This window comes from Hemibagrus wyckioides, linkage group LG11 (assembly GCF_019097595.1).
Source record: "Hemibagrus wyckioides isolate EC202008001 linkage group LG11, SWU_Hwy_1.0, whole genome shotgun sequence".
Taxonomy (NCBI): Eukaryota; Metazoa; Chordata; class Actinopteri; order Siluriformes; family Bagridae; genus Hemibagrus; species Hemibagrus wyckioides.
This window is the reverse complement of record NC_080720.1, coordinates 30451012-30474303: the sequence shown is the minus strand read 5'-3', so window position 1 is coordinate 30474303 and position 23292 is coordinate 30451012. Positions and strand designations below refer to the sequence as shown.

Genomic DNA, 23292 nt, shown 5'->3' with positions numbered 1-23292 from the left:
ACTCGCTGAAAAGATTTGAGGACTCGTCTTTTTAGGATGAGCCGAGTCAAATGATCTGACACGCTGAAAAGATTTGGAATTTCTATTATTACAATGAGGTGTTTTGGAATATAAAGGAGCCGTCTTTTTAAGATGAGCCGAGTCAAATGATCTGACTAACTGAAAAGATTCGGAATTTCTATTACTACAATGAGGCGTTCTGGAATCTGAAGGAGTCGTCTTTTTAAGATGAGCTGAGTTGAATGATCTGACTCACTGAAAAGATTCGGAATTTCTATTACTACAACGAGGTGTTTAGGAATCGGACAGAGTCATCTATTTAGGATGAGCTGAGTCAAATGATCTGACTCGCTGAAAAGATTTGAGGAGTCGTCTTTTTAGGATGAGCCGAGTCAAATGATCTGACTCGCTGAAAAGATTTGGAATTTCTATTACTACAATGAGGTGTTTTGGAATATAAAGGAGCCGTCTTTTTAAGATGAGCCGAGTCAAATGATCTGACTCACTGAAAAGATTCGGAATTTCTAGTTCTACAATGAGGCGTTTAGGAATATGGAGGAGTCGTCTTTTTAGGATGAGCTGAATCGAATAATCTGACTCACTGAAAAGACTCGGAATTTCTAGTACTACAATGAGGTGTTTAGGAATTGGACGGAGTTGTCTTTTTAAGATGAGCTGAGTCAAATGATCTGACTCACTGAAAAGATTCGGAATTTCTATTACTACAACGAGGTGTTTAGGAATCGGACGGAGTCATCTTTTTAGGATGAGCTGAGTCAAATGATCTGACTCGCTGAAAAGATTTAAGATGAGCTGAGACAAATGATCTAACTTGCTGAAAAGATTCGGAATTTCTATTACTACAATGAGGTGTTTTGGAATATAAAGGAGCCGTCTTTTTAAGATGAGCTGAGTCGAATGATCTGACTCACTGAAAAGATTCGGGAATTTCTAGTACTACGATGAAGCGTTTAGGAAACTGAAGGAGTCGTCTTTTTAAGATGAGCTGAGTCAAATGATATGAGTCGCTGAAAAGATTCTGAATTTCTATTACTACAGTGAGGCGTTTTGGAATCTGAAGGAGTCGTCTTTTTAAGATGAGCTGAGTCAAATGATCTGACTCGCTGAAAAGAGATGAAATTCTTCTATTATACCCTTTACCCTATTATACCATTGAGTGATGAATCAAACTGAAAAAAATTGTTTGAATATGGAGGCTGTTATAGATGCAAAACTCCACGTTAATGGCCATTATCATAGAATGGGACGTCCAGCAAGCTCCTATAGGGGTGATGGTCATAGTATGACTAGAGAGTGATAAAATTGTAAAACACACAAACACAACAGGAGTCTAAATCAGTCGAAATCACATATATTTCACTTTAATTATGATATTTTATTGATATTGCATACAGGTTATTGCACTTAATAACTGGATCCAGCTGTGTAATACACTGGGCATAAAACACTGTTAGGAAAATATTCAGCAACATGGTGGTGTGATGAAGAGGAGCTACTCTTACCAGCCTAAAGTTGATTAGTTTTCCATAACAAGCATGTCTGGAAGTACTTTCTTCCTCTTACACCACAAAAAGTGGTCATAAGATCTTTGCACTATTCCACAAAAAAACCCAGTTTGTCACATTATACACAGAATCCAGGTAATGCAAAGGCATTTATTCACCGTTTAGGGAAGGAGTCTCCAGTGTCAGTACACTGCCTTTCTATAAATGTTAATGAAATATCTCCTTAAAGAAACCTTAAACCTATATTATATTTATATATATATATATAAATATAACCTATTATTATATTTTTGTTAATATCTGCAATTTTATAAAATGTTTACTATTAGTTTTAAACGTGACATCTGCTATACAAGCTCCTTGTGTACGCCGTTGCTATGGAAGCAATCCTATATTAGAACAAGTGCATTAATAGAAACCCACGACCAGAAGCAGAAAGCGTTCAAGACTCAGGGTTGGAGTGGAAAGTCCATGATGCGTGAGCTTCACAGAAAAGTCTATATTTTGCAAGATAAAGACAAGGATAAAGGTAATGAGTAGTGGGCTTTATGCGATAACACAGGGCGTATTAGATAAGTGCTGCAAGCAAGAAAATATGCAAGAATTGTTTAAAAATCAATCATCTCTGAGAGACTTAATATCCTGTGTGGTCGAAAAAAATCCTATAAGAATTTTAACGCATTTAATCTTGAAATATTTTAGTTTATAGATACCCTATTTTGTGGAGATCTATTTTTTTTGGGTTACCAATGGAATTGTTATGTTCTGGGCCACTAAAGTTTCCTGTCACATTTAAACCATATAAGACTTACGGCTCTAAAAAAGTAAAAAGTTTGTGTCTTTCTCATTCTCTTGGTGAGTAACGCCGCCTTCAGGTCCGGGGGACGAAACGAAGGTTTATAGGTTTGGAAGGAATGAGGAGAGTCCGTGTTTTGGGGTAGATGGCGGTGGATCCATCTACGGGACACACCTCGTAGTGCTGCATCAGCTGGGATAAAGAGAGAAAGAAGGAATTAAAGGGTACTATATAAGATAATTATAAAATTATGAAATCCCAGACTTTACCCAGAGACTCACCCGAGACAGAGCGAAGTACATCTCCAGCTCGGCCACACGTCTCCCCACACAAGCCCGGACCCCGACTCCGAACGGGATGGAGCTGTAGGGGTGGTGTTGGGAATGTGATGGTGTTCCCCTCAACCAGCGCTCCGGAATGAAAGCTCCAGCATCCGGAAACTCGTTCTCATTGTGACTCGTGGCATAGTGACACAGATGGAACTGCGTCTGGAAAAAAAGGAAGGTATCGCTACACATTAGAGTGCATTAAAAGCATATAAGAGGCTTTGAAGTGAAGTGTTTATATGTCGCTTTACCTCTTTTGGGAACCAGTAACCACCTACAACGACCTCGTTTTCCACGGTGAGCCGTCCGTTACCAGGCACAACAGGATACAATCTTGACAGACAGACATAACAAGCCAACAGTTAGGGAAAAAACTAACCTCTTTTGAGTCAGGTCATTTAGCTCTGCCTCTGTGATTCAGATGCCCATCACCACAGCACTACAGTGAGCCGTTTGGAAACCGGAAGAGTCGATTCTAATTAATGAGCTGAGCCAAATGATTTGACTCGCTGAAAAGATTCGGAATTTCTATTACTACAGTGAGCCGTTTTGGAATATGAATGAGTCAACTTTTAGGATAAGCTGAGTCAAATGCTCTGACATGCTGAAGAGATTCGGAATTTCTAGTACTACAATGAGTCATTTTGGAATCTGAAGGAGTCGTCTTTTTAAGATGAGCTGAGTTGAATAATCTAACTTGCTGAAAAGATACAAAATTCTTCTATTATAGCCTATACACTATTATACCCTTATAGACCCTTAAATACACCGTATTTGGCCACTTGGAATCTAGATGATTTGATTCAGGGAAAAGACTCAGGAATTGAATCTACATTGAGCTGTTTGGGAATCAAATCCTCCTGTTAATCATCTTGGATAACAGATCAACAAATTACGGCGCTTTAGCTTGGTATATATCACTTATTCCCAACCAAAATGTCTCTCTCTCTCTCTCTCACACACGTCAAAGTGCTCAATTTATATCCTAAAGAAAATAAGTCACTGTTGCTCTATTTGGCTGTGTTTTGATGCTGCATTCTGTCTTCCTTGTGTAGAGTGCTGTCACTGTTAAACAGCTCCGCCTGATGGTGAATAAAGTCAATAAATTCATGACTATGGACAAATGTGTGTTGTAGCGTTCTCCGGAGTGATGAATCAAACTGCAAAAATCTCTGTTTAAAGATGGAGACTGTTATAGATGCAAAGCTCCACATTAATGCCCATGATTTTGTAATGGGATGTCCAACAAGCTCCTATAGGAGTAACGGTCAGGCGTCCACATACATTTGGTCGTATAGTATATTGTAATTAACTGATCCAGGAAGATTAATTCCACACTCAAATAAATAAATAAATAAATATTGCGCCTTGAACTACGACTCTTGCTGTGTACCTGAGTGTCTCCTTGATAACAGCTTTAAGGTACGGCATTCTGCTCAGGTCCTCTGTGGTAGGCAAGCGCCTGTCCGGACACACAGACACCACCTCCCGATAGAGACAGTTCTGCACCTCGGGATCACGGGCGAGGTGATACAAAGTCCAGGACATGGTGTTAGATGTCTGGGAGGAGAGGAGAATTCATGTAACACGCTTCCAGTGTGTAGAATAGCTCTCTTTACAAGATGTAAAAACACGGGATCGACATTTTGACGGAGTGAGTAAGAAGTAAAACACCTGGGGTTTATGGAAATATTTAACGACAACAGGGTGGTGTGATGTGGCCTGAAGTGCATTTTAGTTTACGTTTCTCACTCCAAACATGACTGATTTCCAAAAACAACTCAAAGCTTTAGGGTTAGTGTTCTTATCTCAGATCTAAAGACGAAAATATGCAGCATAACGTGTTATGGCGGAACCAGAAAATGCAACAATGTTTACTGAGCATTTACAGGAGGACTCTCCGGTGTCAGCGCTGTGCAACAGTATATTTTCCTCCATGGGAGAGTCTTCACTGCAGAGGAGTTTCTCAGTAACTACCCTGTTTCTCAGGAACATTGACAAGCTGTAATTTTTTTTTTTTGTGAGAGGAAATAAACAGCTTGTATTTAAAAAACATGGGGCTGAATCTTTGTCCCTCAGGTAGTTTGGTTTTGGCTTCAATCTGAACATATGAGTGAATGGTGATATAATAATCTGAATAAACGCCACCCCCAAGCAGGCAGACTCACCGTGTCGACTCCTCCCAGCAGCAGCTCCGTTATGGTGATATAAACCTCTGCCAGGGAGAGTTTGTTGCTTGTTAACAGGTAGGTGAGGTACATGCCTTCCAGCTGCTCTCCACGCTGAACCTGTTCCTCCATCTGCTTCACCTTCCTGTCGATCAGATTCCGCGCTGAAGCCCAGCGCATTTACATGACACGTTGCTTCATACTGTAGCAGGTTTGAATTCTTGCATATTAAAAAAATGTCTCTCATCCAGCATCATACCTACATCGTAGAGATCGTCCCAGGCCTGGATGAACTGCTTCCATAAAGGGAATATCTTCCGAGTCCAGCGAGGGAAAAACAGCACAGTCTCAGACAGTGTTAGCATGTTATTGGCTGCTGCAATGAAGCGAAGTGTTTCTGTTGGAATTTCCTCCTGAAGACAACCCAAGCGCGTTTCAAACAGGATGGAGGAAATGCCTAGACAGATAGAGAGAGAGAGAGAGAGAGAGAGAGAGAGAGAGATACATTTATATTTATTTCCATATCTATTTGCACCCTTCAGGAAAAATGAGGTCAAATTAATTCATGTGATAAAGTGACGCAGAAGCACTAAATAATATTTTCTGTTAGAATTATTGCACCCCTAATCACTGATTATTTTCTGCATGACCTTTCATGTATTATTCAAAAATTATTATTATTTTGCAAAGTCTGTACTGATTTGATCTTGTTTGACTGAATTTTGCTTTTAAACATAAGAAACCTTGACCCCAGAGCGATCTCTGACCTTCGAAGCCGAACTTGTAGAGCTCGGTGGCGAGGTCGTACACGGTGCTCTTGTCCGGGCTGCGCGAGCGCAGTCGCTCCACTCTCTGCAGCAGATCTGAGACCACGTCATGAATGACTGGCGCAAACGTGAATGCTTCTCGCAACTTCAGCATTTTTGGATTCAGTGCACTACGTATTCGGTACCACTCCGTACCGGTCCTGATGAAAACAAAATGCGACAACAAGATTCGAGATGAAAAAAACATAAACATCTCATCCGACCTGTCAGATCGTGACTACTTCGGGTCTGATATAAGCTTTGTTTTTAGGAAATGCTAATATTAAGAGAGCAGAGTGCTAAAAGAGACTCACTCCACGTGGAGCCCGTAAGCCTGACCCCTCATATCTCGGTACTCTTTCCAGTGTGGAAGCGCAGTGCGCACTGGGTAGCGCCCCTCCTGGCGGATCACCTGGGAGATGAGTTCTGCTGTCGCCACGTTCACTATGTCAAATGGCCCGAACCGTGAGCGCCAGATCGGACCGTAGAGGCGCTTGTGCTCCACCTGTAACAAAGACGTTAACATTAAATCATTGAGGAACTTCGAGCTGGACCCGTCCACTTTTAAGTTATGTTTTCACTCATGTATACACCGATCAGGTATAACATTCTGAGCAGTGACCGGTGATGATCTCCTCATCATGGCACCTGTTAGTGGGTGGGATATATTAGGCAGCAAGTCAACATTTTGTCGATGTGTTAGAAGCAGGAAAAATGGACAAGCGTAAGGATTTAAGCGAGTTTAACAAGGGCCAAATTGTAATGGCGGATGGACGACCGGATCAGAGCATCTCAAAAACTGCAGCTCTTGTGGGGTGTTCCCGGTCTGCAGTGGTCAGTATCTATCAAAAGCGGTCCATGAAAGGAACAGTGGTGAACCGGTGATAGGGTCATGGGTGGGAAAGGCTCACTGATGCACGTGGGGAGCGAAGGCTGGTCCGTGTGATCCGATCCAACTGACAAGCTACTGTTGCTCAAATTGCTGAAGAAGTTAATGCTGGTTCTGATAGAAAGGTGTTTAGGACGGGTCATGGCAGCAAAAGGAGGAATCGACACCAATATCAGGCAGGTGGTCATAATGTTTTGCCTGATCGGTGTAACTTCACCTTTGTGTGTTCCACTTTAATAAAAGCACCACTGCTGTTTACAGACTCAGTTTCTACTACTGTTTTGTTTTATTTCTGCTATCAACACTAAGCTATTATTATTATTATTATTATTATTATTATTATTATTATATGAGGTAGAGACATTCTTCTTATGGTGTAAAAAAAATGAAGGACAAAAAATAAATAAAAAGGAGTACAAATAGCAAACTCCTTGTTCAGATGGAACCGTTCGATTGAGATATAAAGAAACAGCAGGTGGTTATTATAATATTTGTACAATGGTACCAGTAGTAGTAACAGCGGTAATAATAGTGTTTATAACAATAGAAACGGTAGTAAAAGTTGATGATAGTAGTAGTAGCAACAATAGTAGTAATAGGAACAGTATGGTAATAATAAGGTAGTAAGTAACAGGGTTAGTTTATTTGCAGTAGTAGTAAAAGTTACTTATAAAAGAAGCAATAGAAATATGTGATAGTAGCAGTAGTAGTAGTAATGTAGTAGTAGTAGTAGTAGTAGTAGTAGTAGTAATAGTAGTAGAAGTAGTAGTAGTGATAGTAGTAACAGTGGCAGTAAATATAGTAATAATAGCATTAATAACAATAGTAGCAGGGGTAGTAAGTAACAGGGTTAGTTATATTTGTGTTAGTAATAACAGAAGCAGTAGAAATAGGTGATAGTTGTAGTAGTAGTAGTAGTAGTAATATAGTAGTAGTAGTAGTAGTAGTAGTAGTTGCAATAGTAGTAGTACTAATGATGGCAGTAAATATAGTAATAATAATGTTAATAACAATATTAGTAGCAGGGGTAGTAAGTAAAAGGGTTAGTTATATTTGTAGTAGTAGTAAACATGTTAGTAATAACAGAAGCAGTAGAAATAGGTGATAGTAGTAATAGTAGTAGTAATAATAGAAGTAGTAGTAGTAGTAGTGGCAGTAAATACAGTAATAATAGCGTTAATAACAAGTAAGTTACAGGGTTAGTTATATTTGCAGTAGCACTTGAAGTGTTAGTAATAGCAGAAGCAGAGGTAATTGCAGTGGCAGTAGGAACAGTAATAATATCGGGAGGCGCAGTAACAGGAATAGTAGGAGTATTAACAAGTAGCAAATAGCAGCAGTAAAAACAAGTGATAGGAATGACGGATGAAGTATTAGTAGTCAGTAGAAGTAATATCAACAAGAGCAGAAATAGAATAATAGCAATAACAGTAGTAATAGTGTTAGTAGTAGTACAAGAAAAGTAGTAATAACAGTCCCAGGCCTGGATGGTATCTGTAGCAGTAGTATTAGTAGTAGAAACAGGGTTAGTAGTAGGAACAGCAGAAAAACAGTATTAGTATGAAGAGTTAGTAGAAGCAACAGCGTTAATAACATTAGAGGCTGGATCTCTAGTAATAACTACTGGTAAGCGCGGTAAAGTTAGTTTTAGGTTCGAAGGCCCGGGTTCGAGTCCCAGCCAGTGCCCCCACCCCAGCCACTGGATGCAGTGTCTTGTATCCCAAGCCCGGATAAAATGGGAGGGTTGCGTCAGGAAGGGCATCCGGTGTAAAACCTGAGCCAAGTTGTTGTGCGGACAGTTGGTCCGCTGTGGCGACCCCTCAGGCACGTAGAGAGCAGCCGAAAGATCAACAACATCATTCGCCTAGGCTGCTTTAGGGACCGTCTGCAAATTTACCTCTCAGTACAAAACGAAGTCCAATAATTAATACAAATCATGTTTACAAAGCCATAGTAAATGTCTTGTGGGCAAACTGACTGAAAATATTGAGCAAATATGTCACCTTAGACAATACCTCCCCTAATCTATGTACAGTACACAAATATTTTTAGAGGGAAAAAAATAAAGAAATTCATCAAAATGGGGTTAGTCGTGTTCCAAAGGTTGTAGCACATTTGTAGTTACAAGGCTGACTTACTACAGCTGAAATGTTGCCAATATCTCCCTTATTGTACATACAACCTTACAACAATAATGTACTACAACCTTTATGAACAGCCGTTTGGGTACTTACAGTAGTTTATGAACATAATTGTGTACTGTAAGTATATGAAATAAGGTATTGGAGAAATGTCACCTGTAGTAAATCACTATGGGTAATACAAGCTTTACAGTTTGACAATGTGTTATTTTATAAGGTAAAAGTCACTTTCATTAAAATACATTGGTCGTTTTAAACCCAGTCTGTGGAATTTTCAGACGGTCCCTTACGCATCAATCGCTGCAGTAATCCGTCAGAGATTTCTCCGGTTTAAATTCGCTGCTACAATACGATATGGCAGTTGTGAAAAATTATTTTCATGTCGATATAAAGTTCTTGTATATTGTTAAAACTAATCGTGGTAAAGGTATCTTTGTAACACTGTCGACTCTATAGAACAGTGGCAATCGAAAGCGAATCTAACTAAATTTACCGCGCTCTACTAGGTAGTAATAAAGTAGTAATAATGTCGGAAGCAGTAGTAGTTAATTACCGTTAGTAGCAGCATAAGCGGTATTAATAACAGTAGCAGTATTAGTAATAACAGCAGCAGGAGAAGAAGATTCCAACCTGTAATGCATGACTTTTATCTGCATATCCTTTCACGAACAGCCAGTAAATAGTGGAGGAGAGACTTGGACCAGGCAGCTCATCCATGCTCTTTAAGTTCTCCGGTAAAACCGTAGCAGTTTGACGGTTCAAGTCTCCGGTGTGTGACTTTAAGAGATCTTGACCTAAGGAGATTTTCCGACTGTGCCTCGCTGCCAGTCTTAGCGGTCTGAAAGCACTACAGGCTGCCATGATGAACTAACACAATCACTGAGGGTTTCTCTAGAAAAATGCCTGATCTTTGTAAATAGATGGGGGCGTGACCAGAAGGCGGATCCTAACCACGCCCACAATCAGATTAGATTAGATTTAGGAACGCTTTTTCCTTTTTGTCAGTGCTGGGGCTAGATAGAACCAGCACTCAAGGCAGTTTCCAGAGCTAACACTCATCCATGTCTTTAGTTTTGTTTTGATCTCCCTTAAAACAGGCCAGATGACCAGATAACCTCAACCATCCCAGCAATAGACTCATTTCTATGTTGCAACACCCACTACCTCAGATACTTTTGCACACAATTTGCATTACATTTTTACACTTTACAATGTTGCACAACATTTTTTTTTCTGTGTGCAAATGATCCGATGTGACGACCCGGAACCTGGAGCAGCCGAAAGACCAACAACAACCACCACCACCTTAGTGTTTATTGGCTCTATTTTTATATGAAGGACAATCGTAAAAAGCATTTCACTACATCCGACTGAACTGAATTTACTTCCCACATTTTTAATCTTTTGACACTGAGTATTGCATGACCGCACCTGGTATTAAGAACTTATTTATTATGATGGAAAGTGTAGGACATATCCGCTGATTCAGCAAAAACTCAAGAATCAAATGATTCCATCTAGTTCTATACAAAGCTATAGATAGATCCATAGAGCTTCACGGTTCAGTTCTGATCCCGAGTTCCGTCTACACAGCAGGCAGGTGGACTGGGCTGTAGATTGTGAATGAGTGTGAAAGAAGATGTTAAAGGCCAATGAATAGAGATTTAGAGATTTATTTAGACACAAACCAAACAACACGAACCTCTTTGTAAACACTGCAGGTCCCAAATCCAAGCACAAAACATGTAATGTCATATCTGCCACTGTTGCTTGATCCTAACAGCACAATTATTATATATAATGATACTGACTACTAATATTAATAAATTAATGAGGAAGGGGGGGGTGCCCATCTGACGAGCGGCTGTAACTACCAACTCTTGTACAGTTGAGAGATGTAGCCAAGCCTTGATCTGGTGCTTGAAAGGAGGAGAGAAGGAGAGGACAAGCGATGCATACCTTGCATACCTTGCATATTAGTAATTATTATATATGATAAAGCAATACTATGCTAATACTGCCACTGCTACTACACCATACATTTACCATACTACCAGTACTATAATATAGTGTTTTATCCTTTTGTAACAGGAATTTCAACTTCCAGACATGCTGATATTGGAAAATAATCAACCCTTCTGTTATTCATCCTTCACTTACTTTCCACTGAAGGTCTGTAGAAACAATCCACACAATCCTACTGCCTCCTGCTGGTGATGAGCCACTGTGGTGTTATTGCTCAATCAAGACACATGGGGTAAAAACAGAAATTCATTTTAAATAAAAAAAAATTGAGGTGAAAAATTAAAATAGATAGCAATTAAAATACCTACTGACAAGGGTTTCGTTTTGCAGTATAAAATATTCAACAAATTTGAGACAAATCAGGAGCACACCAAAAAAAATGTGAAATAAATATTTTTTTTTATTATTATTTTCATCATTATTAGCAACACTATACAAAGTGCCAGCCGTTTACAGGCAAATCTCATGATGTCCAGCAAATTGTCCAATCAGCTCTGCTTTCATAGCAGGTCAAACAACCTCATGGGGCCATTCAAATGCCTATCATGCATATAATCTTGAGTTTTGTTTTTTTTTTTTAAAAAAAAAAAAGGAAAGGAAAAAAAATAAAATATATTTTTATATATATTTATATATATAAAAAAAAAACTTATGCGTAGCACTGATATACAGATTTTGATATAAACAGGCGTATTGGTCACAAACCAAATTGAATTATAAACATGGCTTTCTCGTACCATAGACAAAGCAGACAAGAGATTTTCGAGTCAGATAAGTGAACTCTGTCAAAAAAAAAAAAAAAGAAGAAGAAAAAAAAGAAAATCTTTCTTTTTTTTTTTATTTATTCATTTTTATATATATTTTGGTTGGGTTTTCCCCCCTTTTGGTTACATTTTTTTTTCCTTTTCATTTGTGTAGTCAAAAGCGCAAGGCATTGAGCACAGTGCTCTTTGCACTGGCAATACTCGAATCAGAAAAAAGGTCTGACACACACACATTCACAACATACAGACACACAACATACACACACCCATACAAAAAGTGCATTCAGGAGTGGCAGCAGTGGCACAACGAACTTTATTTTGAAAGCCTGTCCTGTTAGTTACGTGAAGCTGATTAGGAATGAGTTTGTTAGGAAGTGTTGAAATCGGAAGATGGCGCTGGCTTGTCAAATCCTGCAGGCTGCATCGTAACAAGTCACACAATGATGCAGACGTACACGCAAACACACGAACAGTGCCACCGGTACATTCCTGCACGAGCTCGGCTCTTCCTACCACACCGTGTCAGAGAATCCTACTGTTCCCTGTATCGACATACAATCAAAATCTTACTCACACTCTTCCACACACACACATGCACACGATGTGCCAAACATTCACTGGCAAAAGTATTAAAATCAGTGTACAAATCATGGTCTCAAAAATGTGCAAAAATTTCAACATCAAAAGGACAGACGATTGTACGATCGTACATACGGTACAAACGCCTGCACACCGAGTACGCTAGCAGACACTGAATAATGCTTTCTTTCCGTTTCAGGTCAAGACAAAAAAAAAAAAACTGTGTTTCAATAGCATCTTAAACCAGGAGTACTTTCCAATTCTGACCTTTTGACTTTGAGATATATGGCTAAAGCTAAGCACGACATGGAACGCAATATAGCTATTAAAAAAAAAAGTGCTCTTGGCTCAGGGAACCCCGACGTACCGGTCTGGAAAGTGGGAAGAGTGTGGAGGAGGAAAAGGGGAGGGGTCTGGATTGCACCTGACCTTGCATTAACCTGACAGAGGGTGTCGAAGTGATTACTGTAATGAATTCGAACGACCGAACAGGCTCCGAGTCTCTAACGGTAAACTGAAGAATCTGGAGTACAAAAAACTGTAAACATCATTTTGGAGTGAAACAGTTGCATCTCAATTATTAACGGCTCTCCAGAGGCTTTGTGAAGCACCAGCTTAGAGGCTTTTTTACTTTTCCTGTGGTTCTTGTCAATACCGCCCCCATCTACACGGCAGCGTTAATGATCCACACCGTACAGCGCCGATGGAAAATCCCAAACTCCTTAAAGCAGAGCTTTCAAATTTATTAAAATAGCCTTCACACACAAAAAACAACCCTAGCAGCCTAGTGCTAATCCATATAAGCTAACTGATTTGAGGTGATACCCTACAGTACTGCTTTATATTCAATGAAGCACTACTGATAGATCGGCGAGCGAACACGTACCATCAATTCACCGCTATTTCCTTTCGGCAAGAATAAAAACGTGTGACCAAAATAACAGCAGCAGCTTTTTATGCAACCCATCAGATTCAGCTTGAGGATGTAATAAAAGTTAAATAACTCTTAAAACCAAAATACCTAATGTGCGAATTCACGTCCAAGGTTTTGTTCATCACAGCGGTATGTGAGGGAGAAATGGACACTCGATCAAGAGCCATGTTCAGGTGCAAACATTACCATACAATGGAAGCTTGGCATACGAATCTAATTCCTTCTGGGTTCTTAAGGCGAAAATAATCTGTTCCAGCCACCCAAAAATATCACCAACTTCCAAGGGTCCTCACAGGAATTCGTGCCACCAAGTTTGGGCTAAAAATAGAACAGATCACCCAAGCCAGCAATCGGTCAACAAAAAACGGCTGAAAAATCACCTAGCTTTTGAACGTATGCTGAAGGCAACGTTGGCACCATGGGTTGACTCTTTCAAAACAGCTTTCATAAAATTCATAAACTCGTTTCGCTTGGCTTTCCACTGATGGAAGAACAGCTCCCAGACATAGACGCAACTTAGTTCGTTCGTACGCCGAAAATGCTTCGTATGCTGATGCAAATATCTTGAAAAAATTCAATTCTTAAGGCGGAAATTCGTAGGTGAGGGCATTCAATATGCCGAGGTTCCACTGTAACTAAAATCTTCACTAAACTAAACTTCTCATTATAATTGTGATGAGAAGAAATTTGGATGAGATTACATGTAACATACATGTAAATGGAGATATACCAGATCGCTGACTTTAAGGTAAATAGATAAGAATTTGTGTGGATTAGTGGAAATGTCTGCATGTAAACATGGCCACAGGTTTCCCGTGCATGGGGAGCTCAGTTCAGATCAGTCAGGGCCTACAGGCAAAACATCACTTCATTACATTCATTTGATTTCGTACTTTGTTAAAAGGCTGAGCTCATTAGGAAAATTCAGCGGCATTGTAAATGGTTTAAACAAACTCTGGTTTGTTCCAAAGAGCTTTGCCGAGACCCAGGACATGAAGAGAAAAAGGTAGAGAAGAGAAAGTCAAGTAAATGGCTGAAACCTAGGCACTGATGTACCAAAACAACTGCTGTGACAAAACGTTGATTTACACATCTGCAAACAAAAGGCAAGGCGAAGACGCTAAGCGTGCTGCAGTAGTGTGTGCAAGTGTGTGTAATGGATTAATAAGGTTTAACAAGCTTTAGAATTTAATAAAAAATAAAAAAAAAAAACCTTTCTCAAGACTTTCGTGGGATAGTGAGGTCAGTTTCAGTTAAAAAAAAATATATAATGGTCAAGTACTGTGGAGCATTAATGAGAACTTGAATTCACGATGGCCGTTCTGAGGTCTGTTTATAATGAACAAAAACACTGAAATCAAATTTTATATTTTTTCTTCATATTGTATGGTACTGTAAAAAAAGAAAAGAAAAAAAAAAGGAATAAAAATAATACTATAGAATTCTGCTGGCTTCAAAAGACATGGCATTAAAAAAATGCATATAGATGAATTGTAATCTAAACGAGCCTTTTGTGTATTCAGTCAATCACCAATTTCAAATAAATAACATTCATACTGCTGTTAAAGGAAAAGTCCACCCTAAAACACATCACATATGTTAATATGCAAGTCATTCAGTGTGCATTTTTCCTTTAAAGACATGATACTAGTCACTAGGCACCAACCCCAGTGTGTGTGCTCTGGGTTTTTGGCTTTTACGAACGAACGTCTTTCAAAAAGACCTCAGCTTACACTGAAGATTACGGCACTGCGTCACGGGAAGGCAAAGGAGTGCTTAAGGAACTGACCTGGAGTCAGTTTGTTAATGAAGCAGTGAATAAGAGGAGGAGAAGACGTCTAAAGGTCTGAAGCTGAACGATCACACTTGGCGTGAGAGCACAGACTCACAAAACTGTTTCCACAAACCTAAAAGGCACAAAGAAAAAGCAACATCGATTGTGAGCGAAATAACCGAGTCACAATCCTGCCTGACCCTACAGCTCAAAAATAGTGGCACTGTCTGATAAACTGTGAACACAGAGAGAGCGAGACGGAGATACAGCAAAAACTAACATTTGTACAGCATAGTGAGTGAAAAAATCTACAGTATAGATATTGATGAAAGTGAGAGTGTGTCTGTGGTCTGTACTAACTGTGCAAGAGAATGAGAACTTAGAGGAGTAACGCTGGAGTCCCAACACCCTGTGGTCTGATTTTTTTTCCATAGATTTGCCTGTTTTTTGTTTTTTTTTTAGCAGCTTGATGGCACACCAGCCCTCTCCTGGGCTTGACAGTACATTCTGGGTCGTGTTGGAATGAGATAGCCTCTCAGATTCATCCCATGAGCCTAGAAGCTGACGAGACTCCCCGGAGCTTAGTCTCCTAGTCCAAATTCGCATAACTCATAAGTAAGAAAAATCTACAATAACAAAACTCCTTTAGTCTTTAGGGGTACTTACCCCTGAGTGAAATTAAGGTGCAATGTTTTCATACAGAATCAAGCTGCTCCCAAATGCTATCCTCCACCAACAGAGGTGTTAAGCCCCTGTCTGCTAAGCCATATCCCCCATTCTCTCTGGGCCAATGGGAGAGCTTTACAGCAGGCTGGGCGAAGTGTAGAAAAGGGCAGACACTTAGGGTTGTCCCTAATCATTCAGTGATTGAGGGCAGGACGGGGTTAGTGAACGAACAAATGCCGTAATAAGTCCTCAGCAGCTGGCCGTTGTTTTGTTTCCACAAAAATGCGTTTAAGGAAGTCACGGCAGTGGTCAGACACATGAGCTGGGAGTGTAGGGTTGGTTGGTTGGGTTGCGATTTTGAAGATGGCCGCCATCGCCTCGAACTCCGCCCAAGGAGGACGCTGGGTGAGCATTTCGACTACGGTGCAGCCGACACTCCTGCAGAAATAAAAGCGAATAACTGTTAATCATTACGATAAAGATCTGATACACGTAGCGTTTATGCTAGCCCTCGTCATACAAGACAGAACAAGAAGTTGTCAAGGGTTGCAAGATGAACATGAATTGCTTAAGAACAGTGTTCGATAAACAGAGTTCTATAGACCATCTTAAGTGTAGGTAGTGCAAGTGCTGGTCTCTGATATAATTCAGGTGACTTAAAAATGCCTAGTACGAGTAAGTCAAAGCCAATGCACTTACAGATGCAATAATACTGACTCCCCTTGCAGTGAAGTCCTTACATTACACTGCAACAAGTCCACCTTATACTTATACTTTTATAAGTATACTTGACTGTATACTTTTTACACATTACAGGTATTTTCGCTTACCATATATCAGCTTTCCTTCCATAGCCCTCTCCACTAATGACCTCTGGACTCATCCAATATGGCGTTCCCGTCACTGATTTTATACCCGTTCCTGACAGACAGATAGTCTGTAGCCGACGACTTGCCCCGAAGTCGCCTAGCTTCACATTCCCGGCTGAATCTCTCAGGATGTTCGCACCTGACAGGAAAAAAGGCAAGCAAGAAAAATACCATTATAAACTAATACACGGAAGTGTGAGCGACAAACCAGGGAAAGTGCTCTGGTCAATAAATAACCAAGCATTGCTTACAAAGAATAGGAGCAACTACAGTAACTAGTGCGAAATAATTCCAATTCAATTCTATTCAGTGTTTTGATTGGTTTGTGAGAAGTGAGCAGAAGTGTCTGTCATGTCTGTCAAGCTGTGGGTGTCTTATGTTCTCACCTTTAATGTCTCTGTGTACAATCATGTTGCTGTGCAGGTAACACACTCCTTCCAAGATCTGTCGTGTGTATTTACGCGTGACATTTTCTGTCAGTGCGCCGTAAGACTTGAGTTGGTCTTTAATTGACCCCTGAGAAAACAAACATATCAAACATCGCATATCAGACGAAGGTGTTTAACAAGGTTAGGCTTCAGAGGGTGTAACAGATTTTGCGTTTTACCCCAGGCATGTACTCCATGAAGATGGAAAGAGTTCTTTCGTGTGTATCCCGCAGGCAGCCATAGTACTGGACTATGCGTTCATGAAAAAGATTTTTCAGGAGCTGGATCTCACACTCCAATGCGCTCACCTCCTTAAAATGTGAAAAGACCAATAAATGACAAATACACAGACACACAGTGGCTTGTATAAATATTGACTCCTGTGAAATATTTACATATTCTGTAGTGTTCCAACATGCAACTGAAATTATTACTGAATTTATTAGGATTTTATGCTGTTGATATATAATTTACATTAAATATCCCACAATATTCAAAGGGTGTGACTGGTCAGTACCCAGGTTAAGATAAGGATTAATCATAGAAGTAACCAAGGGCCAAGCATAACTCTGGGCATGGTGCTATTACCAGCGTACTTCACTGTGAGGATGATGTTCTCAGAGTACTAACAATGAATACTTATGCAGTGAAGACCTAAACTTACACAAAAGCCCTGTTACTCTTTTGAGTAAATTATAAACGTTGTATTATATTTACATTGCAAATGTGTTCATCTCTAACCTTGCTGGTCTCTGGGCTGTCTGGGTCGAACTGGACCTGTTTGACGGCGAGTTCTCTGCCCGTGTCAGCATCGTAACAGAGGAAGACCCGACCAAAACCTCCCTGACCCAGCAGCTTTCCCAGGCGCCAGTTTGTGGGGGCACGAGGAGCTACACACACACACACACACACACACACTTCGTGAAACGTCACGTTACGTCTATGTCACGTTAGCATTAATGCAACAAAACCTGTCACAAAATAAGAGGGGAATTTTAAATTTTTCTTAAACCTACAGCGACTGGGCGGGCTGATGTCCATGACAGAGAGTGTTGGGTTGGTGCTAGGGTTGGGTTCGATGTCGCTACCACGACGACGACGACCTGGCTCTTCCAGTTCAGGCGAAAAAATGCTGCTGCCACTGCTGGTGCTCGGGCTCTGGTCTGTCGGACTGAAGCTCATGGGTGAGCGGAAACCGTGTCCCTGTGTTCGCCGTGCTCGTGGAAATGTCTTACGACCTGCAGTAAGGAAAGGAGAAACGAAATTGAACACACTCATGTCTAATGTTTTATTTTTAGATATTTATGGATTTCTTGAGCAGACACTACAGACCTTACAGAAACTTAAAGATTATCTCACAGTTTTGGTTTCAAATCTTGATTTCTTTCCCATTTTTACTTAAGCCAGCGATAGTTCTAAGCTACAACAATTATACAGATTTTCAAAATGTTGGAAATTTCTGAAAATTAACTATATAAAAAAAAAAAAAAGGCAAAAAGCATTAAAGTAGGTAAACGATCCCTCACCGTCACTATAGTCCTGCAGACCAAAGGGAATGGGGTACCTCCGTGGATACGTCCCACCTTTCCCTGACTTCTCAAATACTGGAATGTCACATTCTGAAACAAGGAGACTTTAAATTATTCCTCCTGTTACGAGTTAAATGCTTTCTTTTTGTTGTTGCTGTATATAAAAGCTTACCCGGAAAGTCCTGATGGTTGTCTGGGTAACTTTGAGCTCTAGGCATGCGCGATTTAGGATAGGTATCACTATAAGGAAAATAAAGTCATTTGTAAGCCCCATTTTAGAAGAGGAGAGAGTGTGTGTGTGCATTTTAAAAATACCTGTCGAGAGGGCTATCCAGTGAAGGACAGCTGCCTGATGCTGAATTCTCAGGACTGCTCATGGACAGTGGATCCAGCATCTATCCATGCAAACACACAGATGTTATAGTTACCTTCCCTGACCCCAACAAGTGCTGAAGCTTGTTTTATATTAAAAAAAAAAAAAAAAAAAAGCCAATAAATGGGTCATCACCTGGTCCATGCTCTCAGGTATGAACTCTCCCTCGCTGTTGATGCTGGTGAATGAGCCGTTTCTGGCCACCTGCTGCAGAGCATCAGGGATGTAGCCTGGAGGAGGAGAGCTGCGATCTGTTGACTGAGATCCTGCACAGACACAGCAGATTGTATCCCATTTAACTGAATCTAATCTCATCTTTAAAAGAAAGAAATGTCGTAGTCGTAGGCAGTAAGACACATTTGTCTTAATTTACATAGAGAACGTCAAATTCAACCCGATCTCTATATTGATATATTCATGACTATATGGAGTGATGACTTGACTGCAATCATTTACCGGAGTGATTCATTCAATCAGGTCACTAAAGGTACATGAAGTACATAATTTGACTCAACACTAACCTATCAGGGCCAGCATGTTCTTCCTGTCCGTGTTGTCCAGATGCTCGTGAGTCAGCAACATATTCATACCGGAGAGAGAGTTCTGATAAAGCAAATGGAGTAAGAAAAACAAATAAACAAACAATAAATTATGTGAATAGGGCCTTTGAAAACAGATCTATCTGTACGGCATGTACTTTAGTGAGAATAATTACCATTTGTGTTTACCTCGTCTCATAAAGGATATGCCCTATGCTGCAGACATTTTTATACTATTCTAAATTTTTATGACATCCGTATTAAATAACGGTGAGTGAAATATACTAAATAAGCTCTGCCTGACCTGAGAAGATGCTGGAAGCACCAGCAGTATCTTAAGACTCTTCATGTGAACAGAGCGATCCAGCAGCTCAACAGCCTTATCCAGATCATCTTGTGTGCTCAAAGGAATGATCAGCTACAGAGAGAGAGAGAGAGAGAGAGAGAGAGAGAGAGAGAGAGAGAGAGCGCGCAAGAGAGAGACACAGAGTGACAGAGTGTACAAATTAAAGGAGACAGAAAAGAGAAAGTGAAAGGAAAAAAAAGAAAAGGTGAAACAGAAAAAAGGAAAATTAGTTTATCTTCCAGTTAATTTCTGATTAATTTCAATTCAAAAAAATGAATCATTATTCTATTGAAAATGATTACGCATTATGATCTAATCATGCATGATGAGTTATTTCCATACACATAGATGTCGGGTCAGTATTAACTACGAGGTCTGACGTACACGTGCACACTGATCTCTGATACCTCATTATTGGTGTAGTGCAGGTCCATCGTCTGACCAAACGCCACTTTAGCTTTGGCACTCAGATCGTCCAGCCTGAGAGGTCGAGGAAACTGCAGAATCCTGAAACAACAGACAGAAGAGGAACATATTATAATGTGTGCATGCATACACACAATACTATTATGCATTGTTTAACACACACACACAGTACATTAACACATAAATGCACAGAGTTAATAAACTGTATACACTGTATTTGTTCTGTATGTCAGCATTCCCTAAAGAGGTCCATAAAGACCCAGAGACTGCACATTTCTGTTCTCGTTGAAAAAGAGGAAATACTGACACTGAATAATCAACACAGGTGTGTCAACAGCTGGGAGAGAGCAAGAAACCTCTAAGAACCAATTCATAACAAATGATAATAGTTCAGAAGTAGATGTACTCCTTGATTGTAGAAGCCAATAGACGACTTTCAGAGGATGTATAAATATCACCACCAGCAAATTGTGAATAAGAGCTTTTTATAAGGTTAAGTCAATACCTCTTCTCTCCTCGGTACTCGAACTTCACCCGAACATCATTCTGTAAGAAAGAAAGCGCTGTTAAAGTACTTCCCCTATATCTGCTATCTTCAGTACACGACAAAAGGGTAAAACAGACCTGGTTCTTGGGGGATGAGGCTTTAGGTTTTCCCAGATCAGGCATGGCTGACCGGCTGGAGCGCTGCAGTTCAGCCAGGTCCTGCATGATCGAGTTCAAAACCTCCTGTTCGTCTGTCGGCAGAAACACAACCATTTGAAATAAATCCTTTTCCAATAACAAGACAACGCATGGAGATGGTATTAGGTAATTTTGTACATACCCATGATCGCTGCTCAGATTTTGCCCCAGGAGTTCAGGAAAGAGGATTTGCCCATCAAATGGGTTCCTTTATCCTACATACACGGAGAGCACATTTTAAAAGATTTACACTAAAGTACATGTGTTTCATAATTTTTTGCCTTAACGTAGAACTGAATTAAAAGAACGCTGTTTATTAGTGTGCAATGTTTACTCTTAAAGGCAGACACTACAAATGATTTTGCTCACATTAATAATAAAGCATCTGTTACATGCTTTATACTAAACTGCAGAAATAAAACTGTCACCTGTGACCATCACATTCTCTAATACAGAAAATTCCTACAAGTTTTTTCCTTTTCTTTTTGATAAAACCCCACTACCTACAGCAGAAAGTAATGTTTTTTATATACCTAAGAAAATCTCAGTTTTGAGATGACCTTAATACATGAAATTTTACTTGTTAATTCCTATTCTACAGAATAGTACACTCGCCTGAATAGGAATTTCCCAAAATGTTAATTAGCTTTGGGTTTGCATTAGTTATATTGCCATGGTATTTTCTTAGTAATTAGGGACTATGCTTGTCGATACTGTTAGGTAAATGAAAAATACTTCGTATTAAGCAATCGGAGGCATTGTGGAATTTATTTGATCCGTTTCTGCTGTTCTGCTAGTAAAGAACTACTTATTTTTAGAATATTATGTTGAATAAAGAGTATCTTTAACTGAGAGTGAGGTATCTTTAAACTTTCTTCAACTTTAACAGCCAACCCGAGCGTCTACAGCGGTACAAGATTGTCATGAAACATGAAAAAGTACTGTGAATTGTAGCTGGTCTCGCAAGTCTCAGCGCTCGCAGAAATGAAGTGCACTCGTCTGCAAGCTTTCTTACTGACCACGCTCATGCTCAGTGAGCTCAGGTCAGTCAGCCTCACACTCTCCTGTTTAAATGAAACCTGCTTTATGTTTTCTGCTTTGTGGCATCAGAGCAGTTCTTTATGTTACAAGCATGACCACTAATAATGAACATATTATCAAACCTACATCTGGTTCCAGTGATGCATCCATAAATAAAACTATTTAACAACAACCTTTCCTGTTTGAAGGAAAAAGTGAAAGTAGTATTCTAACTGTATTAAAAGGCTACGGATTAACTATGCAAATTTATGCATGCATATTTAATTACACAAACCCTCATTTGGATAAATAAAGGTATCAGTTGGCAAAGATAGCTCTGAAACTGTACTTTATTCAGCTGTAGAGTCTTGTCTTTACTTTTTAGATAAGAAAAAAGTTATAAATCTGACAAGTCGTGAAGAGAAAACTATTTCCCTTTGCTGTCAAAGTTTTGCCCGGTGCTAGCTGTTTAGCATGCTAAATTATGTTCGCTAACGTGCTGACCATTGCAAAATCCTTAATGACAAATATAGGTTTATTAAACAGACTTACAAATGAACGCTTTATAACCAGGAATTAACATAATTATTAAAAAAGAAAAAGAAGAAGCCTAAAAGCAAACTAAGGCTAATACTCGAGCTAGCATAAGCACCTAGCATAATGTTTTCATTGTTGAACAATTAAAATATTATTACATTTAGGCATATTAACGATGTTAATGTGAAGTATTAGTTCGAATGAATATAAATGCAGCTAAACTACAGAAGAATTAGCCAGCCTGCTTGCTTGTTGTCCGTCATGTCAGTTAGCTGAACCGCTAGCATACTCCTAATGCAGCTTTAGCTATTTGTCTGGTTTAGGAAAGGTGTTGAATATTAATATATTATTAAACGTCGTTATTGAGGATGTATTCATTGAATTAAATAAACATACTGTAAGTCAGACAGTCAGGGCTTCATAGCTAGCCGCTACAACTATGCTAATTTTCTACAGTGTCGCGCGAGACTACACACAGCTAGCTAGCCAGCACGCTAGCATCGTCCGTGCAAGCCGAATACGTTCGCCAACCATACAAATGTAGTTAATTACAGATCTTTGCGATTAAAATGTATAAGAGGAATTAAATACGACAGAAAACAAGCATGCTTCTCACCTGGGTTGTCTGTGTTGAGTTCACTTCCTCATCCAAAACGGCCCTGGAAGTGCGGGCCTCGCGCGAATGTAACAAGTTATAAAGTCCGTTTAGAAGTTCAACTTCAGTGCAAGGCCTGTGTATATATCATATCTTAGCAGAAATTAGCTTAGCATGCCGTAGCCTCGCATAATTTCGTCAGGCCATTAATTAACTAAAGAGTTCAATAACTTATGACATTTGATGGAGATGTGTGTTGTGTGGTCGTGCCAGTGCGCGCGCATCTACATAAAACACGTCTAAAAACGACTGGGACAGCTAACGTTGAGCTATCAAGCGTTTCTCGGTCTGTTTTGTTTACATGCAAAAACCCTCCAACGCGACACGACCCGAGACACCAAGCTGCTCCGCTCCCCCCGCGAATACGGTTACAGTCCGTGGAACAGGCCGAGCGCTACACAAATTGGGTTCGTGTTTCAAATCTCTCCAAAACCCCTATTCAAGCACACTACACAGAGGTTAAAACATCACCCAATGTAGTGCCCTTAAGTA

At 39.8% G+C, this 23292-nt stretch overlaps 2 protein-coding genes across 2 annotated transcripts; both read right to left on the bottom strand.

The window, feature by feature from the left end:
• Positions 1–1375: 1375 nt before the first annotated feature.
• On the bottom strand, positions 1376–9572 carry LOC131361742 (sterol 26-hydroxylase, mitochondrial). Its single transcript, XM_058403271.1, has 9 exons — positions 9283–9572; positions 5937–6127; positions 5584–5783; positions 5076–5273; positions 4817–4980; positions 4042–4208; positions 2900–2981; positions 2604–2810; positions 1376–2514 (listed from the first exon to the last, which is right to left on the bottom strand). The coding sequence occupies exons 1-9, from the start codon at positions 9511–9513 to the stop codon at positions 2398–2400; spliced, it is 1557 nt and encodes a 518-aa protein (XP_058259254.1). The 5' UTR covers positions 9514–9572; the 3' UTR covers positions 1376–2397.
• A 1487-nt stretch (positions 9573–11059) lies between these two features.
• map3k2 (mitogen-activated protein kinase kinase kinase 2) lies at positions 11060–23200 on the bottom strand. Its single transcript, XM_058403270.1, has 17 exons — positions 22762–23200; positions 20731–20803; positions 20529–20641; positions 20410–20450; positions 19886–19985; positions 19437–19550; positions 19115–19196; positions 18729–18859; positions 18536–18615; positions 18393–18460; positions 18218–18310; positions 17708–17929; positions 17433–17581; positions 16871–17002; positions 16650–16779; positions 16225–16402; positions 11060–15832 (listed from the first exon to the last, which is right to left on the bottom strand). The coding sequence occupies exons 2-17, from the start codon at positions 20732–20734 to the stop codon at positions 15613–15615; spliced, it is 1857 nt and encodes a 618-aa protein (XP_058259253.1). The 5' UTR covers positions 20735–20803; positions 22762–23200; the 3' UTR covers positions 11060–15612.
• Positions 23201–23292: the final 92 nt, after the last annotated feature.

Excerpts from the sequence above, each read along its gene's own strand:
- LOC131361742 (XM_058403271.1), bottom strand. The coding sequence starts at position 9,513 with ATGGCAGCCTGTAGTGCTTTCAGACCGCTAAGACTGGCAGCGAGGCAC. Across the intron at positions 5,274-5,583 it reads CTACAAGTTCGGCTTCGAAG|GCATTTCCTCCATCCTGTTT; the intron begins GTCAGAGATCGC and ends CTATCTGTCTAG. Across the intron at positions 4,209-4,816 it reads TGCTGGGAGGAGTCGACACG|ACATCTAACACCATGTCCTG; the intron begins GTGAGTCTGCCT and ends CTCTCCTCCCAG.
- map3k2 (XM_058403270.1), bottom strand. Across the intron at positions 19,986-20,409 it reads GAGTACCGAGGAGAGAAGAG|GATTCTGCAGTTTCCTCGAC; the intron begins GTATTGACTTAA and ends CTGTTGTTTCAG. Across the intron at positions 19,551-19,885 it reads TGCACTACACCAATAATGAG|CTGATCATTCCTTTGAGCAC; the intron begins GTATCAGAGATC and ends CTCTCTCTGTAG.